Source organism: Tyto alba, unplaced genomic scaffold (assembly GCF_018691265.1).
Source record: "Tyto alba isolate M040663 unplaced genomic scaffold, T.alba_DEE_v4.0 Super-Scaffold_14, whole genome shotgun sequence".
NCBI classification, from domain to species: Eukaryota; Metazoa; Chordata; class Aves; order Strigiformes; family Tytonidae; genus Tyto; species Tyto alba.
The window spans coordinates 56,784,748-56,812,687 of NW_024881276.1; the positions used below are offsets into that span (position 1 = coordinate 56,784,748).

The following is a 27,940-nucleotide window of genomic DNA, read 5'->3' on the forward strand; positions in this document are numbered from 1 at the left end:
GTTGGATAATTTAAAACAAACATACAAACAAAACCAACAAAAAGCCATGCACACTGAAGTGGAGATGACTGCAATTTGCTCCTACTTGTATTTCCCTTGAAATTAAGAGATTGCAGCTGTTGTGGAGTATGGTTGCCCATCTGTTTCTTACAGGGTGGATGTTGCACATTCCTTCATCCCTGTGCTATCTGCTTTGCAGCGGTTGCCGGGAAGGAGAAGAGAGTTATTTCAATCTCTTACGTAGTAGATAAGTTATGAAGACTTCAGTGACTCATGTATGTTACTTCAGCTGGAGGTGTTTCCTTTTAGTCCTGTGCAGTTGCAGCTGGTTAGGTTGCTTTTGCTGCTCATTCAGGAGCGTGTGGGGCCTGAACTAGGGCACCGCATTGTTAGTGCAGGGGTTTCTTAGTTTAACTTTTTCCTGGCATTACAATCTGGGCTTCTGATTCAGCAAATATTTTAAAAAAACATTTATGTGCTTTGCTACACTATGCGTTTTTTGGAGTCCTCTTGCAGCTGTATTCAAGACTACAGGCATCAGTCTAGGTAGTTGTTTTCAGAGGTTTTTGCTGCATTAACAGGCTAACTTTAGACCATGGGCTTTTCAGATGATGCATGCTCTGGGGTTGCTGGTAACTGAGTTGTACCACATGTCAAACAGTAATCAAAGATGTTTAAGAGTGATACAGCAGATTTCACATGTGGTTTTGTTCAGTTTCAAAAGCATATTCTTCTCACTTCCATAATAAAATAAGAATTTTTGAGCCTTTTAAAATTATTATTATTATTTTCAACATTTCAGACTGCCCCCAGCACATGAAAACCTCAGTGGCTTCTTATATTTTGGCTGTTATTCTGCAACAAGAACTTATTTGATGCCTGCGCTGCTTTAAAATTGATTTTCATTTCAACAACATGTATTTGCAAAACGTCTTGCAATTAACAAAAACTGAGAAATACATCCCCTCTGCTCCAACCTGCACTGATTGACAGTGTTGCTGATACAGAAGATAGATTATTTCCCAGCTGTATTCTCAGTAGTTGTATTGCCTCTGCAAGGTTACCAGGAATAAAAGCTCATTTATTTCAGCAAAGTCAGCAAATAGAAGTCAAGGACATGCAAAAGGCAGGATCTGTGGAATAAAAGGGGCTATTTTACTGGGTTCCCATTGTGCCTATAACTATACCATAATAGGATGAACAGCTTATGCTAATAAAGTTAGATCATAAGAATAAGTGCCCACCTGTGCTGAATGAAACACAAATCCATCTGGATGGCTCAACAGTCTGATAGTAAAGAGTCAGCTAGTGGAACTAGCCATCAGCTCAATTAACTCATTTGAATCACAAACACAACTACACAATAATAGGTTCATTAGTGCTGAGCAAGTATCTCAGGTTACTGAACTGCATCTCAAAACAGGACTGAAAGCACTGGGAAGAGATGACTTTAAACTTACCTTGGCAGTAAATTGTATGTCACGGAAGCTTAATGAAGCATCCCTCTATAGGTTTTGCTGTCGTGGGTGGCCAAACTGTGGCTCCCCAAGTTCCACAGCACAGCTCACAGGGCTCAGACGAGGTCTCTGAAGACAATTGATCTCAGCATGCGATCCTCTGTTCTGACCCCAGCTGTCAAGCAATGTCATGTATTAATTGTATCTCTGTATTTAAAACTAGGCAGCAGCAACCAACTCCAGCACCCACAGTCCCATACATCTGAGGTCAGGATTCTTACAAGTTGCCAAAAATGGTCATATGAAAAGCAGGACCTTCAGAACTTGCTGTATATACAGCTTAAGGAAATGACTTACCCTTAATGGCATGAGATGGGCTCTTTTTTTTTTTTTTTTTTTTTTTTTAATAACTGCTGTTTCTTGTCTTTAACCACTTTGCAGGTTGAGAAGAGTAAGACTGGAGTATAAACTGGTTGCAAAATGAGATAGCAATCCTGATGCATAGCTTTCAAATTACTCAATTCTACCAGTTCTCTTACTGACTGCCTTAATGAGGTCTACCTCATGGTCTTCCAAAGCTTTAAAATGAAGAAAACTCTCCAAGATGTTGTAGTGAAAAATTTAAACAGTCTGCCTACTTTAAATTCAAAATGGGGGAAAAAAATGAAGACAGACTGTTCTTGCAAAAGATATGCTTGCTCCAGCATAGGTTTTGAAACATTCACATGGTCATCCTAATTTTTCTCCTTTACTGGAGAATTCAAATTGAAATTGCTGATTCTAAAATTTTCCACATTTTCTCAAAGTCTCTTGAGCTGCTTTTGAAAGGTAGAAAGTGGTAGTCTTCCCCTTTGTTCATTCTAATCCTTTACACATATTTTCTGGTACAGAAAGTTTTTCACTCTTAAGGAAATGAGCTTGCTCCTCCCACTCCCAATAAAAGTAGTTTAGCTTACAAGGTCAAGCATTTATAAGTGGCCAATCCTTTTCTTGACAAGCACGTAAGAAAGTTTTATTAGAGGCAGCAAATGACCATTTCTTGCCCACACATAGTGGTAAATATACATAAAGTGTCAAACTGTTTTGCTATATATATAAAGTATGGAAAAAGCAAAATATAATTGCTTGTGTAAGTAGAGGGATTTTGTGGAATTTGTGGCATGTATGTTTGATTATGCATCAAGAGAAGTAGAGAAAGATTAAAAAAAGAAAAAAGATCAGAACTGCTCTGAATGTACTTCTTAAATGATACGCTGTATTTTGGCTTTAGAACTCAGTCTTCTCTTCAAATACCTCAAATTGTGTATGAAGATCCTGAAGTTAGTGGAAGGAATCGCTACAAATATTTTGCACGGTAAGGAATGAACTGATTTGAAACAGAGTTCAGAAGCTTTTGTGCAGTTTAAAGAGCACCTAAATAAATGCCAGAGTCTTCTTTTTTTCTGACTTTTCTGTCAGTTCATTGATCACTGCTATAGAAAATCTAAATAGTAACCAAACCTTAAATTACAAGGTCTTTTTGAATTCATGCAATGCTAGAATTTTCAGGTAATGAGTTACCATATAAGCAAATGTACCAGGCATTCTGTACTTAATAATTATTTGTAGAAAGCATTGGACTGTAGATATTCCTACACAAAGGAAGAAGATGCTCATGAAGCCGTTGTTCTCCTCTAGACTCCTGGAGAAGAAGGCACCTTTTCTTTTTTTCTTGAAAAGGCACCTTTTACCTCCTAGTTTCTGCCAGGAGCAGGAAGAGAGCAAAGGGAATCCTTGATTAACTTTTCATCAATGTCCCCTTACTGCAGGACTTTTCTGCTCCTTCCAGAATGACACTGCAGGTCAGCAATGGACTCAAGATCTGAACCAACAGCTAGCGTACAAACATTCTCAACTTAGTCACATATACTTTGAATTACATTCACTATTGTAGGCAGCAGCAATTGGCCAATATCTCCACTTTAAATATTAAAAAATCGCCAAGTTTAATAAATCTAAGTTCTTTATGGCTCCTTTAACAGCAACAAGAAAAGGACAAAGATGATGATGTCTTCTGCAATTTGAAGTTAAGCTTTGAAGTCTCTCAAATGCTAAAGGAAATTGATAGTGAACTGAAATATGCAAACTATAAGAATGCCTAAGAAGGAATTATTAATATGTCAGTGAGTCCATATAACTTTCAAGATGCTTCATAAAATACTGCAAAAAAATGAAACAATCAAATTAGATAAGTCCAAACCAGCTTATCTTACCAGCTGATTGTAGGAATTCACGTCAGGATTTCAAGAAGTTCTTAAAAAAAAACAACCTCTCTCTCAAAAGCTCAAAGTGAAAAAAGTAAACTAATTAACGAAACATACACAAAATGTTGTGAGCACACTCAAAACTAAATTATTGTCTTGTTTTGCAATTCCACTTCCAGCTTTAACAGAAGAATAACAGTCCTACTGGTGAAACTGTTGCTCTTTAACTATGAAAGAATTATTTAATATTCAGGCACAATTCTTAAACGTGCAACTTCAGAACCCGAGTTGTGGAAAACAAGTATAACTCCACTGAAATTAGTGGACTGCAGTTTTTCTAAACTGTAATGATTTTATGCTTATGGTTGTTATCTTACATCTGCGTTCTCTCTTTTTCAGACCTCTCATCCCTTCTAATAAGCTGCTTCCACTAAATCTTGCCTACACAATGGCAAAGTAAGTAGTGAGTTCTGGAACATTACTGTTGTAGTGGGTCACATCTCACCAGGAAAATCCGGGAAACTATTTAGCTGGTAACCAATATTTTTCATAATGCACAAACAGGAAAAAAATGTTAAGAAATAACAGGTTGCTCATTACTGAGAATTTCTGAGGAAGGGGAAACGTGACTGACTGTTTCAGAAATTTGCTTGCAGTGTATAAGTAGTGCTTTGTAGGTAAAGGACATGTGCCTTAAGTGTGTTATGATAATGAGGCCCGAAACAGAAAGCCAAGTATCTCTGAATCCTAGAAGAGACACCGATGCAAAGAAGATTATCCAGTACAGCCATATTGTTGGAAATTCGTGCGATATTTTATTATAATCTCCGTGATAGTTGCAATACTGCTCAGTGGTTTAGAGCATCCATGAAGTGGTTTTCAGTGGGGATCAAATTTTCAGGGGACATAAGAAGATTCAGTTCCTAGTAGAGTCAAGGGAAGTTGCATGTGCTTACACAAGAATTTAATTTTTGTTCTGGAATTGTTGGCAAGACAAACATGTCAGCTAAATTGAAGCAGTCCTACTTCATTTTACACTTAACCATTAGTTACTTTTTGTGTCCATTAACAGCAATGCTTTAGAATGGATACATAGGGAAGATCTGCATGTAATAACTTGTGAGAGCTGAAACCAGGAGATTTCTGGATTGTTTACCTAAAGAGGGAGGTTTCAAAGGATTCAATGCAGCATCAGTCTGCTTTTACTAAAGATAACAGAGTTAACATCAATGGGAGCAATGTTAAGATAAAACAGATTTGGATATCCTACCTTTGATTTAGTGGTGTGTTTCTGGTTTGGTTTTGGTTTTGTTTTTTTTTTTTTTTTTAATGAATGTGACAAATGTTCTTCCATCTTGCATCTCTTTTTAGGACAGAGCTCTGTGTCCATTCAGCTACAAGAGACAGCGAGGTCTTTGGTCCCAAGTTACGAACTTTGGGCACACAGACAGATTACAGGGATGGAGAAGCCCAGACAGATCCCTATTCCCCTGAATATGTAGTTCCCAGTGGCTCAGTACCTGAACTTCTGACACTTGCTACGCTCACTTGGGGTGAGTTGTGAAATCAAGATAAATTACAATAATCGTGTCGCCTCTTTAGCAGGAGGTTCTTTTTTTTCAGTGTCAGGTTTTGAGTATTGCCAGCTTTGGCAGCCTTTTGTTGTATTTCTTTGGGGCACATTATTTTATCTATTTATAAAAAAGGTTTGATATTTTCCTACTTAATAATGCTGTTCTGGGGGGTTTCATAAAGAGTTTTGAGATCATTCAATATAAAAAGGTCATATGTTTTATAAATATGAACTAGGAGCAGCTCTTCTATTTACCTACTGTTCTTCAGCTGTTCTGAGTTAGACATCAGTAAAAAAACTGTATGAACACTGCTGCTCCAGAAGGTACCTGTGATCCTCACCTCCCATTGTCGCACCCACAATAGTGACGGACACAGGACATGCCAAAGAAAGTGTTCATTCTCAGAAAATGTCTTCTTGGAAAAGTTTTTCCTCCTTTTGCAGTCTGCAGTAGAAGAAATACTACCGTTAATGTCAGCTAAGCTATAGCAACTGCAGGTTCTACCATTCCTCATACTGTAGAATTTTACAGTATTTTACTGTAGAAATATTGACACAGTTGACAGCTGTGTTTGTGTTTAACATATGGGCTTGTGCCCATCCAGTCCTCTAATACTTTGTTGGTAATGGTTATTTGCTGGATTCGCCTTTCTTCTAAAGAGCTACTTCTTCTTGTCCCTGTAAGGTCGGGGGCTACCAGCAGGACTTGCCGAGGTGGAGATGATTGAACGTGCCCGGGAAAAACGTGCATGGGAAGCAACTCTTCCAGCAATGGACAGTGCCTCACAAATTGCAAAGAGGAGGAAAATGATGGATGATATGGAGAGGAAGGAGTGGGCCTTTAGAGAACAGGAAATAGAAAAGTAGGAGTTCGGTTGTGCTCTTTATTTCTTTTAGTTATCGGCTGAATAGAGAAGGAACAGGAAGGGTACAAGCCTTTTATTCCTGCGAAAGTCCCCTGAGTTTGGGAAAGGATATTTTTGTTAAATTTAATATAAGAGACTGCTACCAAAATACTTTTCACCAGTGGTAGACTCACTTTTTAAAATTAAAGATTAAATATGAGATATGCAATATGATCTATGTGTAAAGTAGACAGTTGGTATGTAGGATTTGATGATGACAGCATTACACAGAACACTGCAGAGTACAGTAGGTTATACCTGGCCTTTTCTTTCCTTTCAGGTTGCAGGAAGTTCGACTGGAAGTCTTAAAGAAGCTGCTGCGAAGGCGAGAGGAGAATCAGAATGAGCTGGATGCCAAGCGCTTGGATGACCACTGGCAAAATCATCAGAAGGCTAAAGAAGAGAAAATTAAAAAGATTCAGCATGACTGTGCACTGAGTAAGTTTGAAAACCAGGGGGAGAGTAGTATGAAACTTAGTTTTCAGACAAGCCATTTCTGTTTTCACAAGGTTGCAGTTTTTATTCAAGATGAAACAGGTTCCATCCACAACGTAGATATGCGTGGCCAGCATTTGTTCTGGTCAAACAGGTCATGTTTTATATTAACCAGCAAAAGCTTTTGTGAATTTCCAAAGATGGGGCTTTTGTTAGAACTATGTGTATGAAGAACCTTCTTGCATTTGTATTTCCTTTTCAGTGCTCAGGAAACTGATATCTAAGAGGAATAATATGATGGGGAAGCTGGAGAGACGAGATCTCATCAAAGAGTATACAGACTTTGCCTCACAAACATACGCTCCTTTGTCTAGAATTGGTTATTTCCCAGACAACCATTCTGAACGCTATGTGGTAAAAAGCTTGTATCTTAACACTTTCGCAGGTAAGGCGTTTTGGAAGACTCAGTTTGTATAAGATACTTACTTAAAATATTAACAAACCTCAATTTCTCTCCCTACCACTTCATTACTTAATTGCTGTTTGTATTAGGACTGTGTGAATTGGAAGCATCTCTCCCAGATTCTGTTACTCAGGTCAAGATTAAAGCTCCAGAACCTAAGTACACTACCACTAAGACTGGATTTATTAAAAGATCAGCAAGGCTAGAGGTGGAGCTGGCACAAGTTCACCAGGTATGGAGCTGCATCCAGCAGCATGTCAGTTCCTCTTAGATTTAAACTGCTCAGAAATACAATTGGGAAGACACACATGTAAGCTTTCTCCCAATTTCCTGTGCTAAATTCATATTTTCTGTGAGACAACTTCAAGGACAGAATGGATCAAACATTCAGACTGTTGTAGGCATGACCTGTACTGCTCTGGAACTCAGTCTGCCAGTGCTCTCTCTCCCTAATATCTGTGTTTCTGCTCCGACTCTATAGAGAACAAGCATAGCTGCTTCTGTCTTCCTACAGATCAGGTTTTTGGATGGGAACATATTAAGTCAGTTAGAAATTCCCTCCTGCCATTTGCTCGTTCTCATTTCTTCCTTGCTTTTATAATGCACAAGTGGCAAACCTACGGGTTGCACTGCCAAACTACTAATAATGAATCTGGATTCATATTCTAAAAATGATGTACATTTTTTAAAATGTACATTTTAAGTACATATTGTAAAAACACTTGCAGCAAAGCATGATAAAAATTACTCCACTCATGAAATCAGATCAGAACGGTGGATGCACATCACTGTTGTTCCCTAACAACAGCATCTGATTTGCAAACATGCTAATACTGTTTTGCATATCTTAATTTATCATAACTGTTCATGCAGATGAGGTGTCCATATATGCAATTAACCACTGAGGAAAGAAGTGCCTCATTTGCATCTACAATCAGAATATTTGTAAATTACATGTACTTTTAAGTACGCTTCTTGTGATGCTATTGAGGGTTACCGTTTTTAAAATCAGGCATATTCTTGGCTGGCTGCTATATTGCTGAAAAATATTGAATTTCATTAGTAAAGCTTGGCAACTTTCACTTATGCTTTATTTAGTGAAGAAATATTTCATAATTGGAAATTATGTGTATAGATTTCTTGTTTTAGTGTAATTTGATAATACTCTCAACACAAACAGTAACTTCCTCCTAATCCATTTTAAATTGAAATCTTTTTCTGAAAAATCAATCATATTATCTCAAATTTAAATTCCACTGGATCTGTTAAAAGACGAAACATTGTTTATTATCCAGAAGGAAAATTTTCAAAAATCTTGAGTGCTACAGGAAGTGTTCAAGAACTAAGGACATTGATTCACTACAGTTTTAGAGAAGAAGACACTGCAGTATTGAAGGGGTTTGGGTTTGGTTGCTTTTTGCATAAAATTCAAGTAAGGACTAGGTATAATCTGGATCATAACACAGTTCTCATAGCAGAATGTTAGCCCAAGCTTTCAGAGCTGAATTCCAATTACATCAATTGTATTCTGTTTGTTCAAAATACTCTTAATGGTTTGAAAGGCTACAGTGGAGTGTCTAAACTGTAGTTATGGAGAAGAAGTATGTCCTAACGCTGGTTGGTCTCTTCAGAGAAAAATTGGTGGCCAAAGGGAGATGGAAAGCAGACAGTTGTTCATATTTTCTTTCTTAAATCAGTGTAGATTTCTTGGTCTACAATTTATACCAGCTGAAGGGCTAACATAACTAATACTCATTTCCCCACCACAAGAAGGCAAAATGTATATTCTTTTAAAATCACAAAGCATTTCATTTGCAGGCAAAGGTGATAAATCCACTATGCAAAATTTCACTGCTGCTTTTAGAGATACAGAAGTAGACACCAGCCTGGTTGGTCCAGACAAGCAGAAAGTACTGACACAGTGAAACACTCAGACTGCCTCAGCCACTGTTAGATTTAAACAAACTTTCTGTTCAGAGCAACAAGAAATTACTGCCCTAATTAGCACTTGAGCTCTGTGGTGCTGTTACCGGTCACTTCTCCCATCAGAGGCTTTTGCTTCTTAAGTTTGGTGTCTATAGCATGTTCTGGCTTAGCAGGACCTCCCCGACAGGTCCACCTTATAAGCTCCCAGAGCTGTCAAGAAGAGGGTAGTAAAGGGTGCCGAATACTTGAATTAACAGAATTTACCACTTGAGAGGACAGCTGTCTGACCGCTTGGCATACACAGTCTCGGTCCTGCCGACAACCTCCATCACACACGGTATGAGAGAGGTTCAAAGCAAACACTCAGGGATCATCTCAGAAGGACACTGTGTTGCTTTGTATTATGCCTATAGCTGAGCAACTAGATCAGTTTTCTCTTCAAAAGCCTCTTCTTAGTGCTGTCCTAGCATACTTAATCTACACACTTTCTCCCATAATCCTAGAAATAAAGCAGAATTCTAGAAAATTCGGAGTACACACAGTGATCTAGCTCTAGAATGAGTTTATTTAATTTTCCCTAGATAATCTGTGGAAGGAGGTGGTACATAGAGGAGGAATGATAGATTTTGCCCTCAGAAGTAATTAATTTTAATAAAGGAAGTTTCCAAGGCTTGCTTCTCTGGCCACACAAGGGGCAAGATGGACTAGTCCTCCTCATTATGTTCCTTCTGGTTTGCCATATTGAGGGTTTTCCTAAGCTTAAAGCTTGTAAGAAGGGACAAGCAATTATCCAAGCAACTACAAAAAGGATATGTGTCCTCTTGAGAATAAGAACAGCTTTTTCCAGTCTTGAAACTAAGTCAAAAAGAAGTGATTGTAGAAACAGACTTTTTGAGGAGCATCCTGAAACCTTTTGCAGGGGTATTATGTATACTCAGTATTCTTTGAATAATTCTCTAAAACATGAGCGCATGGCAGAAACAGAAGTCACCCAGGATTTACAGTAAAAACAGTGATCTGTATCTTATTCCAGATCTGTAAAAGGACAAGGAAATCTAGTTCCTAGCCAGTGCAGATGACAGTGCTTTAAGGAATGTAAGTGAACCATTATATAGACAGCCTCGTGTGAAAATCCAAGGCATTAAGGAGATAGCATACTGATACAGCTAATTACTATAGGAAAGAAATGCAACTAGGTAACCAAATACACCAAGGAACGGAGGAGCTGTTAGAAGAAATCCCAGGTCAGAACAACATGTGACTTCAGGCTGACCTTCTATGCTCTGGTGACTCAAGAGGGGTGACGTGTCAGGTAGATTCAAAGCGCTGGATGAATGATGTCAGAACAAAGAACCTCTCACCTCAGCATTAAGTGCAACTCTCATCACACCTGTTTTCCTTTATCCGTTTGCTGGAAGGAGATGGAGAAGTAGGGGGGCCAAGAATGTCTCTGGAGAAAATCTCTGCCAACTTCAAAGCGCAGGAAAACCTGTTCAAGCAGTTGCTTCATCAAGAACAGATCTGCAACACAGTGTTAGCTGGCTCATGCTCAGACGAGCTCTAAGAGCTATTATGTCAGTCTTGATCAGCCAAGATGCAGCGGCCGTGCTGCGTTGCAAAGTGGATAGTCAGTCCATCCTTGATGTTCTCACCTTCTTCATTCATGTGCAAAAAGGAAGAAAGAGAAACATGACTGTATACTCTCTGCTGTACATGAAAATAAAATATACCTAGTGTCTGGTGAAAAGGAGAGGATCACAGAGAAGATAAGGAAGGAATCTAAAGAATTACTTCTTTGAACAGAGAGTTGTTTCTCAAGCCACTATCCTGTCAAGAGTTCTGCTTTTGTCAGAAGCCAGCAAAGAAGCTAAGGTGTATGGGCAGAAGCATGGGTGCCATTTGCTGCTCACTGCATTTGCCAGGAAAATGAAAAGGAGACGAATTGGGTGGTCCTTCACTGTCCAATCCAACCAGTTTATACCATGACTCTGAACCTACTACCTGAAAAAAGTAATGTAGTCTATCTCAGAAAAGTTAGAGCATGACATGTAAGCAGTAACATTTGAAATATGTTCAGAAATTCAGCACTTTTTTCTTTTTAAAGAAAATATTGTACAGTGATTCTTGGGGCCTGGTCTCTCTATTTTGAAAAATGGTAACTTGTTAAGTTAGGCAGAAGCAGTGAATGAAAAGAAACAGTATTTTCTTTTTCTCTTCTTATATTTAAGTCTTAAAATAACTTAAAACCTCAGATTAGAGAAAGCAAATGGTAAGCAATTTTGACATAGTAAAGATAGCAAAGCAGGCACTAGACTATGCTGACGTGAAACCACTTCTGAGAACTGCATTATTTCCCAAATCTACATTAATAATAATAAACATTCCCTCTTGTCAGAAGTGCTCATAGATTTCTCTGTCTTTAAAAGTTGTTATTCTGGCTGTATTTTGTTATTCTGGTTAGCAAGAAATATTTTTGGAGGCTAAGGTTTTATTAGAAAAATTCTTATGAATGCAACATTGTACTAATAAAAACATAGGAACCATTGTTTTCAAAAGTATCACGGTTACAGCAGCCTTTTTCTTTCAATTTCTCCTCCTGTCATGAAAAACACCTTATAAATCATAGCAAGCACTGTTATAATCTTCATGCCGGAGAGCTCTAAGGTCATCAACTACAAGAAACAGTTCAGAAAATCCCTCAATGTTTTTGAGCTATAATCATTTCACGTGGCTTGTAAGCAGTTTATAGGCTTTGATTCTTGCATTATTAACATGGTCCATTTCAGGAGTTTTCAATAATAAAGCATATTATCCCCTCCACCTAGAAATCTCTCTCCTTTTCTGGAGCAATTAATTATTCTGGCCTGAAAGGTCAGATCCAATAGGCAAGAAGAGTTTTGTACGATGACCACTAGAGTTTCAAAACTTCATTAATTTCACAATTGAATTCTGTGCAAGTGCCATCAATTTCCTGTTACTGGAGAGAGAAATTCAGCATTGGAGTTTTTTCTTAAGTTTTTGTTTGGTTTCCCTCCCTAGTGAAATACTGTATTTGAACATTTGAAAGACAGAGAGCAAGAAAAAAAAAAAAAAGGCACACTTTTCCTTGCTGGAATATGTCTGTTCTTTCGGTAATAAAGGTTACAGATCCAATCCATACAATAGTAGGATCATAATTTTGAAGAAGCTTTAAATGTACATACTCTCTTCCCTTTCCTTTGCAAGCCAAAGCGTGATGTCCGACAGCAGGCAAGCATTGCTGTGCAGTTGGAAATTACTATCTGAATATCTTGTTCTAAGCAACTTGTGATGGGAAGTTGGCAGGACTCTAGCTCTCTAAGCAGCTTGAAAGTGTCTTGAAAAAGTTGAGGCCATGGTGGCGTTTCCACTCCTAGCCTGCTTTGGCTGACAAGGTTTGGCATCTGCCACAAACAGCTGCAGGCAAGATGAAACCCACTCCTAACAGGCTTGTGGATTTTCTCAATAGAAGGAAGTTCTCTGGCAAGTTATTTTCCCTTTTGCCCTTAGTCCACTTGTACAGTTGCTGTGGGTGCCCCTGGACCATTGCTGATGAGCAGAGAAGAGTTTCAAACCACATTTTGCAAAGAAGGGGTCCAAGGTCATTTGGTTCAATCCTGCACAGTAACAGCGTAGCATACCTAGACATTTCACTGAGGATGGGCCACAGAACAGTGACAGTACGCTCTTCAAGCAACCCCTCTTCATAAAATCTTCTGACCATAGAATATTTCTAACCCACAGTAATAATCATTGTACCTATGGTTAAAGGCAAAGAATTATAACCATTCTGTAGTGATATGTAAACTGGAATTAAATTCTGATCTTCCTACCCATTTTTCATGTTTTGAAAGAATCCTACCTCTATCTTAGAGGAAAATAATATTTTTTTCATTGCATAAGGAAAGTAACGCACACAGTTGCCTCTGCTTGCACATGGGTCAGTGTTTAATTGGTTCAATGAGATTCCTATTTTTAAATGAAAAAAAATAATTCTGAAATATGCTTTTATTTAAGAATGTATTATATTAGAGATTAAGTTCACACCAATTTTAGATTAATTTCAGGTGACTCACCCTATGCAACTGATGATGACGTACTTGTAAATACAGCAAAATCTTCCTTCTTACATATGATTTTGAAGTTCATGTCAGTATCTTCTGAGCAACCAACAGCCTTGCCTGCTGACCGTATTCAGCTTTTCAGCTGATGTGCAGGAAGAAATGGAAGCCACAAGGCTGCAAAGTGCAAAATACTTTCAGCTCCCTGTAATCAGTGTGATCAGCATCAGTCAGCATCTAGAGGACTGGCATTACTGTGTTGTTCTATCTAGCCCAGTTCTGATTAAATCATGTGTCTGTTCCAGGCACTACTGGAGAAGAAGAATAAAGTCAAGGAACCAAAGAAGCCCCTCCGTTTCCTTGAAAAAGTAGAAAAGCCTGTTCCTCGGCCACCCACTCCAATCCTGGAAAAACCATCCATTGTAAGTGGGCTGGTTTTAGCACTTTTTTTCTGTTGATCCCTGATTGTTTCCTATACGGTTGTTAAAGGAATGCCCGCAGAAGGAAAGAAGTGAGCTTTATCATTTTTATGTGTATTCATGTTAGAAATAGCCATCACTATTTCTTAAGACTCTTCTAGTCTCTCTTTATTCTATAAAGATACTAGCAGCTGAAGAACTGAAAATCTTTTACAGTATCTATTGGCCAAATCCTTAACTAGACACGTTATTCCCTTGTTCTTGGGGAACAAAAAGGCAGAATCATTACCATTGTTATTGTTGTTGTTATTATTATTATTATTATTAATAATAACAATAATAATAATAATTAGTGCTTTTCAACCTTCTGATCTGACAACACTATCGTAATCCAGTGGAGCAATTAAGTTGAATCCCATTGAAGTCAGTGTTTAGCACGGAGCATGCCCTTCATTAATTTGCAGGAGTGAAGCTTCTTGTCATCACGCAGGATGCAGTCTTTGATGAGCATGCTCCAGTTCACAGAAAATTATTCTTCTGCAGAGATTGAAATAGCAGTAATGATGTGTCATAGATGTGATAAGCTGTAGGAAAAAACAACTTTTTAGAGGAGCTGCAACTTCTTTTCCTTTCTTAAAGTAACGCACTTAAGAGGTAGTTGCCCCGGTGGATTACTTTGTCTGCTTATTAACACCATTTTCATGATGTAGTAAGAATCAGACACAATTGCCATTTAAACATGGGAAATTAAGAGAGTCATACAACCATGAAAGTGAGAAAGTCTTATTAGATCATCCATGCTGTCTTCCTTTGTGCAGTATGATGTCCTGTGTTTTATACAGTCTATTTTAAGATGACTGTGACAAGAATATCTCCTTGGGAAGAGCTTTCCACAGCTTTACTAACTCCTAGGTACTAAATATTGTATTGCAGTGGTAGATTTACACTATTTAGATTTACCAGTTTAGCAGATTTTTAAGTACTTCCAGGTAACATGGAAAGAAATCAGAAAGATTTATCCCCTGGTTGTAGTAATTCTTGACCGTGTTAACAGGTTATAGCTTTTTTAAAAGCGTTCCAGCAGAATTGAATTCCATCGAAACGAATTCTGTCAATATTGGGTTATTTTCAAGTATCTTTATGTGTGAACACGTTAAAGAGTGGAGCTCTTCAGTGGAGCTCCATCTGTAAAATCGGGCCACTTCAGGCACTGAAGAGCAGCGCTAACATCTCCTGCCTTGCAGAATCCAAGTCAGGTTTCTCCTACCAGCTGGCTGCGTGGAGCGCTGAAAGGAAGGCTCTTCTCTGTTGTTAATGCTCCTCTTCCTGCCATACACACAGATGAGTACCAACTGCTAAATGCACCAGCCTCTTCCCGCTGGAGTTGAGGATCTCAGAAGGAAAGTGTGGTGCCAGAGTGGCAGGCGGGTGACACGGACCACAAAGGATATAAAAGAAAGTGGAGAGAACGGAGGCACTACTGCAGGCCTCCTCAACTCCTCTCCCCCAGTCATTTCTTACGCCCTTCCTAGCCACAACAAGCTCAGAGAGTGTCTCTGATCTTTTGTCACTGGTTTATCGCTTTCTCCCAACCCCCTCTAGTTTTCAGCCTGCTCCTAGATCCTTCTATATCCTTAATTCCTTGGGTTTTTTTTTCTTCCTTTTCCTGCAGGGCATGATAGGCTTTCCATCACTGCTCATTCCTTCCTGCTGGTCTGTAGCAGGCAGATGGAGAAGTTGATGATTACCCTTGCTAACACATCATTTGCAACACCGAACAACAGAAGTACAGAAAAATGCATCTCACAAAAATTTAAACCAAGTCTTAGTTTAAATCAAACTAAGCAGTTTGGCTTACCTGTCCAGTATATGTACCATCTCCATTTCCAAAATTCTGTCCTGAAGGGTTTTCACACTGTAGACAGGCGTTGAGTTTAGCTCTCGGACTGGACTGGAAATCCCTCCCTTCTTTCCAGAGAAAAAGAACATACCAAATTATAAGGCAATCCTTTGGCTAGTTCTGCTTTGCTCCTCCTGGCTGGTGGTGTGGAAAGGCAGGAATGCTTCCTTTTACGTTTGGAAAACTTAATCCTCAACACCTAAGAAAAAACAGATACTGAGATTCAAGCCCACACCACTTCTCTCATCCCACGCTCTTCCCTGTTTTTCCGGCACTTCTAAAATACCACATTTCAATGCAGACCTTGGAGGCTCTTTATTAAAAAAAATCCCTTGCAATTTTTATAGACTTCTTTTTATCTTTCCCAGGCACCCAGTGGGCTTTTTCCTTCTGCTACTGTCAACTCCAGACTAGAATACCGCTCATCAAGAAAAAATGCAGCCAGCTGTGCTTCCTCTATTCCTCTATTTAAAATAAGCCTTTTTTTTTTTTTTTTTTTTAATTTTCCCTCCTATGGTCATGTTCCCTTTTCCCACTATGTTCCATCATTCTTCCAAGTTGGTATCAGTCACACAATGCTAGGCCACTAAAGTTCTCGAAGAGATAAATCACAATATAATGTAATTAATTTCACTTCCAAACTATCCCTTTCTGAGTCTTAAATTTACTGAGTTACTCTGATAATGGTCACCACAGGGATAAATATCAGAAGAAAAATTGTACATGTTCCCTTTTAATTTAATCCCTTTATTTCTAGTTAGCAACTCTCTTGCACCTCCTTCACTAATAATTCTATCCCCTCAGTGTCTTGATCTGTTAAATTAATGTAGCTGATGCTCATTTTGCAAACTCAGATCCAGTCAAGCTACAAATAGTTCTTGTAATGCATACGCTAATTTTCTCCATCAACATCTCCTTATCATTAGGTACTCATCTCCAAAGACCCTCTAAAATCTCAGATAGAATCTAGTAATACAGCCTTTCTGCCCCATCTCTTGTAAAACATGGAAGTATGTAGTGTTATGACTCACCTTCCTTTCCCTAGAAATCAGAAGAATGGCTTTCAGCAACAACTGAGAAAAAGCTGGATATGAGTTAGACTTTTGATAGGTGGATAAACTATAGAAATCTCAGTCTCCAAAGAAATAATTCATGATTGTGTGGATAATTGTTCTGTTTCGACAGGAGGAAGAGGAAACAGAACTGGCAGTGATCTGTCTGCAGAAGTTGCTCCGCGGCAGGGCTATTCAGAACATGGTATCCTCTTAGTTTGTGTCTCTTTTCAGAATGATCGTCAGAATGATTGAAAGTGTGTTTGCAATCTTTCTTCCACAGCACTAATCAAGGTAATGAGGCTTCTGCAGCTTATCTTCCTCTCTGTTACCTGGAGTCCTTCAAGTCTTCGCACTCCAGCCCAAATTTCTTACAGAAACTTCTAGGTTCCTACACACGTCTGTGAGTGTCTCCCTGTTCCTGCCATTACCCACACTCGGCTGTTTAATTAGATGCTTCACAGCAAAGTTACTCAAATGGCAAATTCTAGACTAGGTCTGGACCACGAGTACATTTTGCCTTGATTATGCCGAGAACCCAGGCACAGGAAACCTCCCACATGCCAGCAGGGCAGCTTGTATTTCATACCATCTTTCCAGTTTCCTGCAATGGTGAGCTGAACCTTATATGAGGAGCAGCTGAAGCATACTACCATGATTTCCAGCAAATGCAGGACCTATCATTCTGCTTTCAGTGGAGCAGAAGTGGGTCTAGGTAAAAATTAAGTAGCCAAGCCTTGTGGGCTTTATATTAATCATGTCTATCACCTTTGGTCAGCCCTCTCCAGAAAGTTTGTTTTCATGCCTGCTGAGAATATAATTGATATTTTCTCTTGCACAATTTATTTAATGTTTGTGAAGTGTTCTTGTGTGGGACCCTGACCTGAGTTTTAGCAAACAATGCCATACTGTGAAAGTGGCTTGAGGAGGAATATAAACTTCCCAAGTCTTCTTCAGTTCTGTGGTGATCTGTGAGAAGGACGTCTGATGCCATTGCATGACTGTTGACTTTCACATCATGAAATGTCCCATCATTTTAGGAATCTCCTGCCAGCCACTACTGGATCAGAAATATGTGACTCGGAGAATGACATGAGCAGGGTTGAGTGATCTTTTGTTACTGTTGGAAGTCCTGTTGGAAGAGAGGGGGAATGAAAATAAGGCAGTGTCAGGGAAGGGCTGGGCCACATAACCCCATAACAGGGACAGCAGCAGTTTCAATAGCCTCCCCACCAATTTATTGCTTTGAGCTGTTGCTGGACTCCCTCAAAACGAAGGTCAGAGAACAGTAGATGTTGAAACAGGAGACATCTTACCCGGGACTGAGGAAAATGGGCAGTGCTCACAGTGGGAAGCTTTGACATTGAGGCTGATGTAACAGGATATCCAGAAGGCTACTGCCATTTTCACTTGAGGTTGATGTTGCTGTTCTGCATTCCAGCAGTTTGAGGTCTGGGTAAAGCCAAAGAGAATTAAAAATATATATATATATAATAAAGTAGCAAGGGATCATCTATACAGCACAGCAGAACTCTCAGCTTTCATCTTTTATGCAGGAGGGTTTAGGCAAGATTTACCTGACAGCTGTAGTATTTGCCTAAATGCAACCACAAATTTGTTAAAGAGAACTAGGTCTTGGAAACAGCTGACCTTGGAACTTGGAGAAAAAGGTTGTGCTCTGCTGGCAAAACATGTTGATCTATATAGTCCATTTAATATGCTTGGTTGTTTATTTTAAAGATGTTTGAGGGGAAGGAGAAGCGGCTGGACCTGATCCAAGAGCTGCGCACCACTCATGCACTCCAGGAGGATGGACAGCTGCTCTTGAAGGCAGAGGAGCAGATGACACAGGCTCTACAGCAGCAGCATGACTTGCAAATGCACAAGGTTTGCCTGTATAGATGGGAAAGCTGATTCACAACACTGTCCTCACCAGGCACTCTCTGCTTGCAGTACCACCAACACTCTCCCATTTAATTTATGTTTTCTGTTATCCACAGCACAGGAAGCACCCCAAGTAACAAAAATACTCTCCAAGCACAGGCCAAGCACTGGATGCTGGAGGGGCTAAAATTGTGCTCTCGCTGCTGTGGGGGCTCTGGAAAATCTGAGAAGTAGACTGAGGTGCCCTGACCACTGCTACCACCCAGGCTGCACTTGCTTGGTTTGCAGACAGCACATATTTATATTTAGAGGTCTTTGAACAAACTGCACTGTCAGATGAACCTCAGTTTTCCCACATTTCAATCTGGTGCTGTGACCTGGCATTACAATACATGCTTGTCACTCACATCTGTCAGATCTTTTACTGAACGTGTGTTACTGCTCTGTCATTTCCCTGTTCCTTTTCTAGCTTGGCACCCTCTCAGGCTCCTCCTCAGGCATCAAACATCACAAAAGAAGCCAAAGCAGACTTGTACATCTTGCTGGGCTCGAGACTTATAGTACCTTAGCAATGGTGTCACGTAGTAGTTGTTGCCACTGTTACGGAGAGCAGAGAAATTCTGGGCTCTGTCCTCTGCCAAGGATCTAGTGAGAGCTGGGGATGCAAATTCCCATCCTATTTCCTTGCAGGGCCACAACCTTCCAGAGCAAAGTGAATCAAAAGGTAGATGCTGGTCTGAAATGGATCATAAAGAAATTTTGTCCAGACTTCACTGAATCTCAGCTATACAGTATCTCCTGCATTCCTGCAGGTTTTCCTATAGTTTTTACTACCCTCCTGTTTTTTTTTTTTTTTTCAGTGACCAGCTGTGAGGCAATTCTGCAGGTTCCAGATTATGTTAACAGCATCCACTGGCCAGCTGTCCTGGTGGAGATTAAGCCACACCACTGCTTCCTGCTGGGTGGGCAGCAACACAATTTCCCCTCACATCTCAGCAAAAACGGAACCGAGCAGCTGTGTTTTACTATTTAGCATTTCCAGATGTTCCCTCATACACAGGGAGCCCAGGTGTGGTGGAATGCAGGAACACTGAATTTTTCTACCGAGGAATTAAGAGAAAAATAAAAGCCTTAGGCATTAGGAACTTGAAATGCTCCTTCTCTTCTGGAAGCCCAGGTGGGAGTGAAGGAGAAAGAAGTCCAGACACCGTAATGACATTCACAGAAAGAAAGAGAGTGAGCAGTAAAGATGCTGACCTCTGATCTCAGGATTTTCTTTTGGGAGAGCCACTATCCCCCTCTGCTGGTATCTACCTCCTCCACTCTTACATGGGTTTTTTCACTGTCTCTGAAGGCACACAGTCCAAGGCTCAGGTCTTCAAACATTTTGAACTTTAAAACTCTCTGGAATGCATGTGCAGGAATTTTCTATGTGTGTGGCTATTTATTTTAGAAAGTCACTGATGACTCACAGTTCTATAGTTCTTGGTGGTCACAGTTTTTTCAGTTTTCTGACCTTTCCAGTATAAAAATGGGCAATTTTCAAGAAATGCTTCCTGCAGAAAGAGGACAGGAACTCCAGATAAAACAGTCGAAGATGAGGGGTTGAAAATTTCCAACCTCATATACAACAAAAGTCTGAGACGAGAGTGTTCCTGGGTTGTTTTCCCCCATTTCACAACAGTTTTAGACACAGCACCTGGAGCGATAAAGAGGAAGCCGCGCCGCAGTTCCATGTTATCCCTCCCTGCGGGGTTACTGCATTGCCATCCTCTAACTTTAAAACCTGTGCACTAAGCACTGTTACTTCTAGATGTGTGCAACACTGACAATCCCACTTTCTCTGAAACTCTGCATAAGCAAATGGCACAGCAGTATAAGAAAGCTGATTTCTTACTACTCGTCTGGGATATTTTGGCTCATTTTTGAGTTTTATGCTCAGGTCTACTCTGTTATTGCCTATTTATTCCAACAGAAACACAGCATCCCAGCCAGTTCCAGACATTCCCTCCTGCCAAGGACTGTGGCTTCACAGTACATGCTGGAGATGATGAACTTACCATAGATCTTGTCCCTTTCTGAAGTGCAATCACACATACCCAACCATTAAACATGATGTGCTTGGAACAAGGAGTGAATGGCACAGTAGTGCTGAACAACTAGAATCTAGTTGCATCTCTGTCGCAGACTTTCTGATTTTCCATTACCTGGCATTTTGAGGTCTCTATTGCACTTCTGCAAATTCAATATAATTACTGTCAATTTGAACTAGTTAGTAACTTGTACAGTTTTAGGTAATAACTCATTACCTAATGCTGTAGGGACTCGGTTGCTGTATTATCTCAGCAAGTGGAATCACTTTGGTCACATCATGGATGTCTAAACAGACGTACCGTTTCACTGAGATGGCTTTGAACCGTAACAAACATTTTGTATCCTTAGGATTCTGTACTCAGAATTGCAGTTTCCTAAATCTTTACTCAAGCTTCCTACTCATAAAGATTAAAGGTTTACTTTCCAAATGCTAGAAAGAAGCTTCATTTGCAACTTTTGATCCCATTTTTCAGTTCCGGTCTTGCTGAGCTTAGCACAGAAAGATGGGGGGTAAGCAGCTGAGGTAATTCCACTGTCACTTCTTTACGTCCCCGTTCTTGGCGTGGGCAGTGGAGCATTCCCCAGTGACAAGCAGATGGCCCCAGCAACTATTCTGATTATACTCACAGCCATAAAAGTGGTTCATAATACCTGGAATACAGTGTCTAGTGCTTTACCTCCTCCCACCCACTCTAGCAGAGGGGCTGCTTGTCCTAGTGTGACAGTATCAGGACTATTCTCACCTTCGCTAGTTTGGCGATCTTTTAGCCTCTTTATGCCATTAGAGCCTGTATACATGAACATTACCTTATTGCAGAATCCAAGCCAATGCATGTAAAACAAGAAAAAAAGCAAAAGTATAAGGTTGTCCCGTGGCTGGTCTGAGTGGATGTTGCAGAGCTGTTTCACATGCCTGTGGTAGTCCTGAGACTTTGAAAAACATTCCTGGGGTTTGTAACACAATTCTTTGCTTTTTTTTTTTTTTTTTTTTTTTAAAAGCTGTCATCAGTGGAAAACCACTTGGCCAGGGAAGAAGGAAGGACACTGGCGAACACACTTGATTTCCTGTCCAAAGAACTGGTGAGGCTGCAAGAAGAGCGGAAGATCCACGCTTTTGTCATGCTGGCTGAGAGGCAGAGGCGGATGCGGGAAGCGGAGGAGAGCGGACGCCGTCAGGTGGAGGAGAGGCGGCAGCGGGAAGAAGATGAGATTTTCAGACAGGCAAGAGAGGGAGACTGGTGGTACTGTGGGTGGTTTGTAGGAATTGCCTCCTTGTGGGAAGGTCCGGATGGGAGGGAGGTGCTTCAGCTCTGACTTTGGTGATGGCTAGTTTTAAACTTGAGGGGGAAAGCTGAGTGAAGAGAGGGTCATGCCCATTAAATTAAGGATGATCTGAATACCCCTACAGACAGTCCTGTTAGGTATATCATGAGTGGATGTGGGCTTCTAAATTTCCACAACAAACACCTATGGAGAATAGGTGTTCCTAGATCATGTTTAGGAATAATATTTTGTCAGCACATGGTCTGTCTAGCAGAACTATTAGGTACTCTCCCAGGAAGGATGCCTTTAAGCAAGGTTTTGGAATGATTTTGCCCCTCAAAAGCAGTCTGCAAATAGCAAGAGATACAAAAAATATTTTGAAGTAATGATAATGTATAACATAAGCTTGGAATCCAGAAACAAAATTCCTGAACTACCATATTCCATAACTATTCTATAGCCCTATTCCCTAGCTCCTGACTGCATGAAGTGTATTTCTCCCAGTTGAAAGGAATGAGTGGGAGCCTAATTGACTAAACCAATAACTTTCAAACTCTGTGGGAGGAGGTTAATACCAAGAGAGTCTGGCATCATGTTTATTTTTGGTTTAATTTTAGCTTCTTCTCTTATCTTTTCTGCATCTCTGAGTGGGAAGCAAGGAGGGTCAAAGTGCCATAGGCTTATACCCTTCAGACTAGCAGAAGGAAAATACCCATTTCTAGAATCTCTGCTCTACAACCATTATAAGGAAACCAATAATTTTATCTTGATTTTATTCCTATTGCTTTGACTGGCTTGATGGCACCTTTTCCTTCACGATTTGCTTGAATGAAAGCTGATTAATTTACTAAAGTCAATACTGATGTTTATTATTTGGCAATTGTCGCTCAGGGGACCGTGAGAACTGATGAAGCAACTGCTATTGCATTCACAGAACTGACCTGCTGCAGCAGGAGCTGCAAATAAGTTTTTCTTCCACCACTGGTTTTTTCCTGCCCTGGTTTCCGTTCAATGAATTCTCAGAAAGATTTTTTAGAAAATAAATGTTTAGACAAGTTATTCTTTCCAAAAAGCACCTCTGAAACCAAATCTCAGGCTGGCCTGCCTGAAATCAAGAGTCTGGTGACAAATCCGTTGTTCTTGCTTCTTTGGAGATCTGCTTCCACCATGCTCCTGGCACAGCAACAGGCAGAGGAACAATATCTTGGTGTTTTGTTCCAGGTGGTGAAGGTGCACCAGAGCACTATTGACTCCTACTTGGAAGACATTATCCTGAGCAGCATGGAGGACACAGCTGAAGAACAAGCCAGGGAAGAGATTCAGAGGATGGCTGTAGAAATCAATGACGTTGCTTACGAAATGGAAAGTCGGTACGTTATTAAACGGAACATTAGAAGCTGATTACAGCAGTTTAGAACCTGCCCGACTATCTGCATCTGTGGTTACGTGTATAATCCAAGACACAGGAAGGGCAGAGCACTGATGTTCACGATCGCTTCATTAGCGTGACTGCTGTATGGGAACCACACTGTTCCTACCTGGTACGCACATACAAATCCATCAGAGCCTTACTTCTATACAGCATGTGCCAGATTCCCTTTGCAAATCACTTGTGGGATCTGTGAATCACCCTTTTTAGACTTCTCCAGTGCCAATGGGATGCTGTGACTGAGCTTTAAGTGAATCTGGGAACTGCCTAAAGCAATACCCATTCATACCGGTCTTTTCATTTATTTACACTACTACAGAAAATCCATTTGAAAGAGATGCTAAAAGATACAGCTATACAGCAGCCTTTCATTCTGGGGTGGCCGTTCTTTAAGAAACTGCCAATTTCCATGGGCTCAGTCATCTTGATGGCTGCCTGACAAGGTACTTTGAGTAGAGTAAGTTGTTGAGAACACCACAGCCTTGTGTTTGGCTGGGGCATCAGCAGTGAATACTTTTTAGGACCTGCCAAACCTCCAGTTCAGTTTCTATGCTCTTTTTTTGGAATCGAGCCATAAAATTCCCAATGACACAGTGACTCTCCTATGGTACAGCAGCTGTGTATTTTGTAACTGGATGAATACAACCAGAACGTTGAAATCCTTGGGGAGAATGAAGCGTAGATAATGCATGCAGCCCCTGGGCCAATTGGGAACCCACCATACATTGGCATGGAAAAGAGCAGGGGGACCAGCCAAATGCAGAGTCACAAAAGGGAAGAATTTAGCAAACTCAGCAATGGGCCAAAGACTAAACTGACAGAGACGCAAATCCTGAGCGGTATCTGCATGTCTAACCCGGTTTGTCATCGCTGAGAACTGGACTCCTAAATACCTTCGAGGATAAGGAGTCTAGGGTGAGCTTCTCCCTGGAAATACTGCTTTCCAATGCAGTTTTGAACACACTGGCAGTGCAGTGCAAAGGGGAACAGTCACACTGTCACCTGTTTGTAGGATGAAGAGAGGCTCAGCTGATAATTACTGCCATGACAATACACTCCCTTGAAAATAAAACGTTTACAAGGGAGGTTTGTGTTTACAAAGGTGATCTGGAAAGAAATTAAAATACTAATACCACTCTGCCTCTGTTGTGTAGTCGAACTCGCCTACAGTCAGAAGAGATTGTAGCAGAGCTGGTTTATGATTTCCTGATTCCAGAAGCTGAGAAAATGTCTATCAGAGACAAAGGTAAGGAGCCCAGTAACTTTGTTCTCTTCATGAACTGGTTCACCCTCCTCACTCTAGCTCACTGAAAGGTTCAGTGCCAGGAGTTGCCTCAGTTCTCCGAGACTCCTCTTTTGCCCTCTGCAGGTAGAAAGTTAAGCCCTCTGACCTTTTTTCAACAATTTCTCATGAGTTTTAGTCTGTTAAAATGGCAACCTGAATTCAGACCTGATGTACATTTGGTGTATCTGCAACAATAAAACTACATGAAAAGAAGCAGCCCATTGCACCTTCAAAAACAAACTGGGAGAAGTCTTTAAGTAGCATGGCTGTGAATTGTCTATTATATGGCAATTTCTAATAACTGTAGAAGTCTTTAACAGGCAGATTATTTAAATATAGCTCATATGTGGAAGGAAGATTATATGCTTTCCTATGCTTTCCCCCTCCTGCCTCAATTGGTTGAGAGCTAGAAGCAAGGGTAAGGTTTTAGGGTTGGCTGCAGTGACATCGTATCTTAAATAGATAATCTTGCAGCAGTAGAGGATGCTTCTGTTTAGCCAAAATGGGATAGTGTCTGTCCAACTCCAGACGGGAAGGCCCAGGAAACCTGTGCACTACGTGAAGCATCGAGATTAAATGGCTGTTAACTGCGATGTTTCCACTGACCAGCACACTGAGGAGACTGTGACTAAACCAGTCACCCACAGAAAGTGGATGCAGCCTAAGAAAAGCAGCTGTCTCACAACAGAGTCTGAAGTGGTCCTTGCTGCAGTGTACTTCTCTGACTTGAGAACAAAGGCATTTACATACATTGCTTTTTTTGTTGATTGTGACTGAAAACACAAACCATGCAAACAGATTTTGTGGTCTCTAAATTGTGCAAACTTTTTTTCTTCCTAGTATGTGTATTTGTCACAACAACGGTACCTGTTCAGCAGCTGGTAATTCTCCATAAGCTTAAGTCAGCTCCCTTCTCCTTAGTCCTGCTTCTGTGAGCCTATCGAAGCAGGTGATGTAATTTTAGTCAATGAAGCCTGCAGTTCAGGCACTAACATGCACAGGTTAGCTTTTCTCAGAAAGGAGAACAGAAAGAGAAGACCTGGAGATGGATTAGGATTCTGGACATATAGAGGCACCATCAAGGAAGAAAATGTGTACTGGGCTTAAATACAACAGCAGCTAGCGAACAAAGCACCTCAGAGGCACTCCCAAGCAACAGAGGAAAAAAAGTATTCAAAATCTGTGGTAATTACAATGAGTTTGCCTGGAAAGCAGAGCTAGACCCAGGCAGAAATTAAAGTGGATGCTGGTGGAAGAGCTAGAGCAATAAGTGACAAAGTACAAGAGCTCCTTCAAACGTGAGCAGGGGAAATCTGCCACGCTATTCTTGTGACAGCAGACATCAAATGTTAGGAGGAGACCTGGCTCATCCTCTCTTCTGCTATTGCTGCATGGGGTGATGGGGACTCCCTACACTTAAGAGATAGCTGAATTCTACCAAACGTATGCTCTGATGAACACACCCTGCCGTAAACCTCCTGCACAGTGATGCCTTCAGGGAAGCGTAATCAGTAACTATTCCCTGTAAATCCAAGGGAAAGAGTATCAAAGAAAACAACGGCATTAGATCTCATGAGCACATCAGTGTATTGCATTTCTGTGGCAGCTTTTAAAGCTTTCCCCCTAGTGAGCCAGATTATCCAGTATGAAAATGTGTTTTAGCAACCTGGCACGTGCTTTAGCATACACCTGCCTTGAAACTAGCAGGAGGTGATCTGAGAGCACAGCTGTCTGGCCTGCCAGAGGACCAAATCCATTTGTAGAGCAAAGATTCGTGGGCCTGCAGGTTCAGTCTTTGCCTACGCTTTAGCTTCCCCTAAAACACCTTTGTTTTGCCATTACCTAGTCCTTTCTTGTTTTCTTTCTCCTCTTCTTGTCGCAATCCTATGCATAAAAGCAGGGACTACCCAATACCAGCTCATCCTGAAACCCCTCCGCACTTCACTTCTGAACCTTCCCTCACTGGAAGGAGAAGTCAATGTGCTGATACGAAAAACCTTGCTTTTAAAAGGACAATCACTCACCAATTTGAGCCTGCTTTCTTTTAGATGGAATTCACTGTGGATGGAGGCAGGGACTGCAGCAATACCCGGAGAGTATTCCCAGTACAGCTGACGCAGTTCATGCATACACAATTGGAGCCAAAATGCCTTGGGTGGAGAAAGCTCTCCCGGGAATTGAGAGCTGGCTGGTGAAGGTCAGCTTTTCAAATGCAAGTGAGATCTAGTTGCATTCACTGTCGAGAAAATGGAGCTGGGAGATGGCTAAACGTAAATAGGATGAGTTAGTAACGCTGGGCAATTAAGTCAGTCCCTGTTTGCAGAACTGTGTGACAGCATGCGAGACACCGGTGGGTGAGAGTCACAGTAAAAGTACAGCTCAGCCTTACAACGTCCACGGAGCAAAGCGACAAGGAAGTCTTGGACTTTTGCAGGGAAGTGACACGATGAGAGCCGCAGCTCATTCCTGCAGTACTGCCCGCACCCTCTCTACAAGCCTGCAGTATTTCAATCCCCGTGATTGTTTGCCAGCATCTTAGGTCTAGAGAGAGAACGAGGGAACAAAGAATAGCAAAGAGCAATAAAGAGAATTGTAGGGTGAATGCTTGGGCAATTGCTCCCTAAGAGGTGGGCTGGAAATATATACAGATGAGGTTGGCTGAAAACTGTAAAACACGGTAAAGAACAAACCTGCAGTAGCAAAAGGGAGACGGTATGCTAGGTGACTTAATGTGTCGCTGCTGTGTCCAAGTCTTACTTTGAACTCGGCGAGAGTTTCTCAGGGCAGGCAAAATCACAGCACGGGAGAGGGCAGATTTCAGCTCCTGTCTTCCAGAGGCCTGCTGCAATCAACAGCCGCTGAAGGAGAAGTTGTTTTAAAGCCCGATGACATATCCTGGGCAGTTATGCCCTAAACTGGAAAGGAAAACGCTTTGGCTGTGCTTCCCACTGTGGGGGCTAGTCTTCAAAGTGAAATGCAAAGTTGGTTGCTGCTATTAGGTGGCAGTAGAACGCTTTCAGCCAAAGTTAGAAGGGCGTGATTTTTTTTTTTCTTTTTTCCTGAGATAGGCTTTTCCACAGCTGCAGGAAGGCTAACAGCTACCCCTCCCTTCCCCCTTACGGAGAACGCTTTGCTGGACGTTTCCAAGTAAAAGCCTTACCTCTTTTTATGCACAGTGAGGCAGTCCCAAAGAAAACACATCTCTGCTGCTCATCAGATCATCCACAGAGGCACAGAGAGGGTAATGGCTGATCTGGCACTACATCGGGAGCCATCTGCCAGCAGGATGGAGGGAGACCCTCCCGCTGGGACAGCCAGCGCCGCTGTGAGTGGGGCAGCTGACAGCATTTGCTCTGCCCCAGCTGCACACGAACGATCTGAACTTCTGTGCAAAGGAAGCCCAGGAGAGACAGCAGTGAAGCCTTCTGACGGATCAGACAAGGATCCCACAGCCTCCTAGAGACAGAAGATGAGCCAGGTGAGTTTCCGAGTTTCCCTTCCCCTCTGTGATTTCAGCTCAGAGAGTGGTGAAG

At 41.0% G+C, this 27,940-nt stretch overlaps 1 protein-coding gene and 1 long non-coding RNA gene across 8 annotated transcripts in view; one reads left to right on the forward strand and one right to left on the reverse strand.

Annotated features, from left to right (window-relative positions):
• On the reverse strand, positions 1 to 27,590 carry LOC116963590. 4 transcript variants are annotated; one of them, XR_006164927.1, is made up of 8 exons: positions 27,098 to 27,590; positions 26,432 to 26,948; positions 17,769 to 17,904; positions 17,336 to 17,584; positions 15,359 to 15,599; positions 6,437 to 6,571; positions 1,461 to 1,632; positions 1 to 1,133 (listed from the first exon to the last, which is right to left on the reverse strand). It is a non-coding gene; the product is annotated as an uncharacterized LOC116963590 (long non-coding RNA). The 4 variants fall into 4 exon arrangements; XR_006164926.1 differs by having other exon boundaries at positions 1 to 188; positions 26,432 to 27,590; XR_006164924.1 differs by having other exon boundaries at positions 26,432 to 27,590.
• CFAP91 (cilia and flagella associated protein 91) overlaps positions 1 to 27,940 on the forward strand; it is a 31,926-nt gene that overhangs the window by 3,505 nt on the left and 481 nt on the right. For all 4 annotated transcript variants that reach the window (XM_042788550.1, XM_042788551.1, XM_042788548.1 and 1 more), the window contains 14 exons: positions 2,728 to 2,811; positions 4,100 to 4,156; positions 5,072 to 5,253; positions 5,959 to 6,136; positions 6,459 to 6,616; positions 6,876 to 7,058; positions 7,166 to 7,308; positions 13,387 to 13,503; positions 16,586 to 16,657; positions 18,193 to 18,339; positions 21,430 to 21,651; positions 22,915 to 23,063; positions 24,277 to 24,368; positions 27,584 to 27,885. In XM_042788550.1, coding sequence (XP_042644484.1) covers positions 2,728 to 2,811; positions 4,100 to 4,156; positions 5,072 to 5,253; positions 5,959 to 6,136; positions 6,459 to 6,616; positions 6,876 to 7,058; positions 7,166 to 7,308; positions 13,387 to 13,503; positions 16,586 to 16,657; positions 18,193 to 18,339; positions 21,430 to 21,651; positions 22,915 to 23,063; positions 24,277 to 24,368; positions 27,584 to 27,867 — 2,068 coding nt within the window. In that variant the 3' untranslated portion in view covers positions 27,868 to 27,885. The remainder of the gene's footprint in view (positions 1 to 2,727; positions 2,812 to 4,099; positions 4,157 to 5,071; positions 5,254 to 5,958; positions 6,137 to 6,458; positions 6,617 to 6,875; positions 7,059 to 7,165; positions 7,309 to 13,386; positions 13,504 to 16,585; positions 16,658 to 18,192; positions 18,340 to 21,429; positions 21,652 to 22,914; positions 23,064 to 24,276; positions 24,369 to 27,583; positions 27,886 to 27,940) is intronic.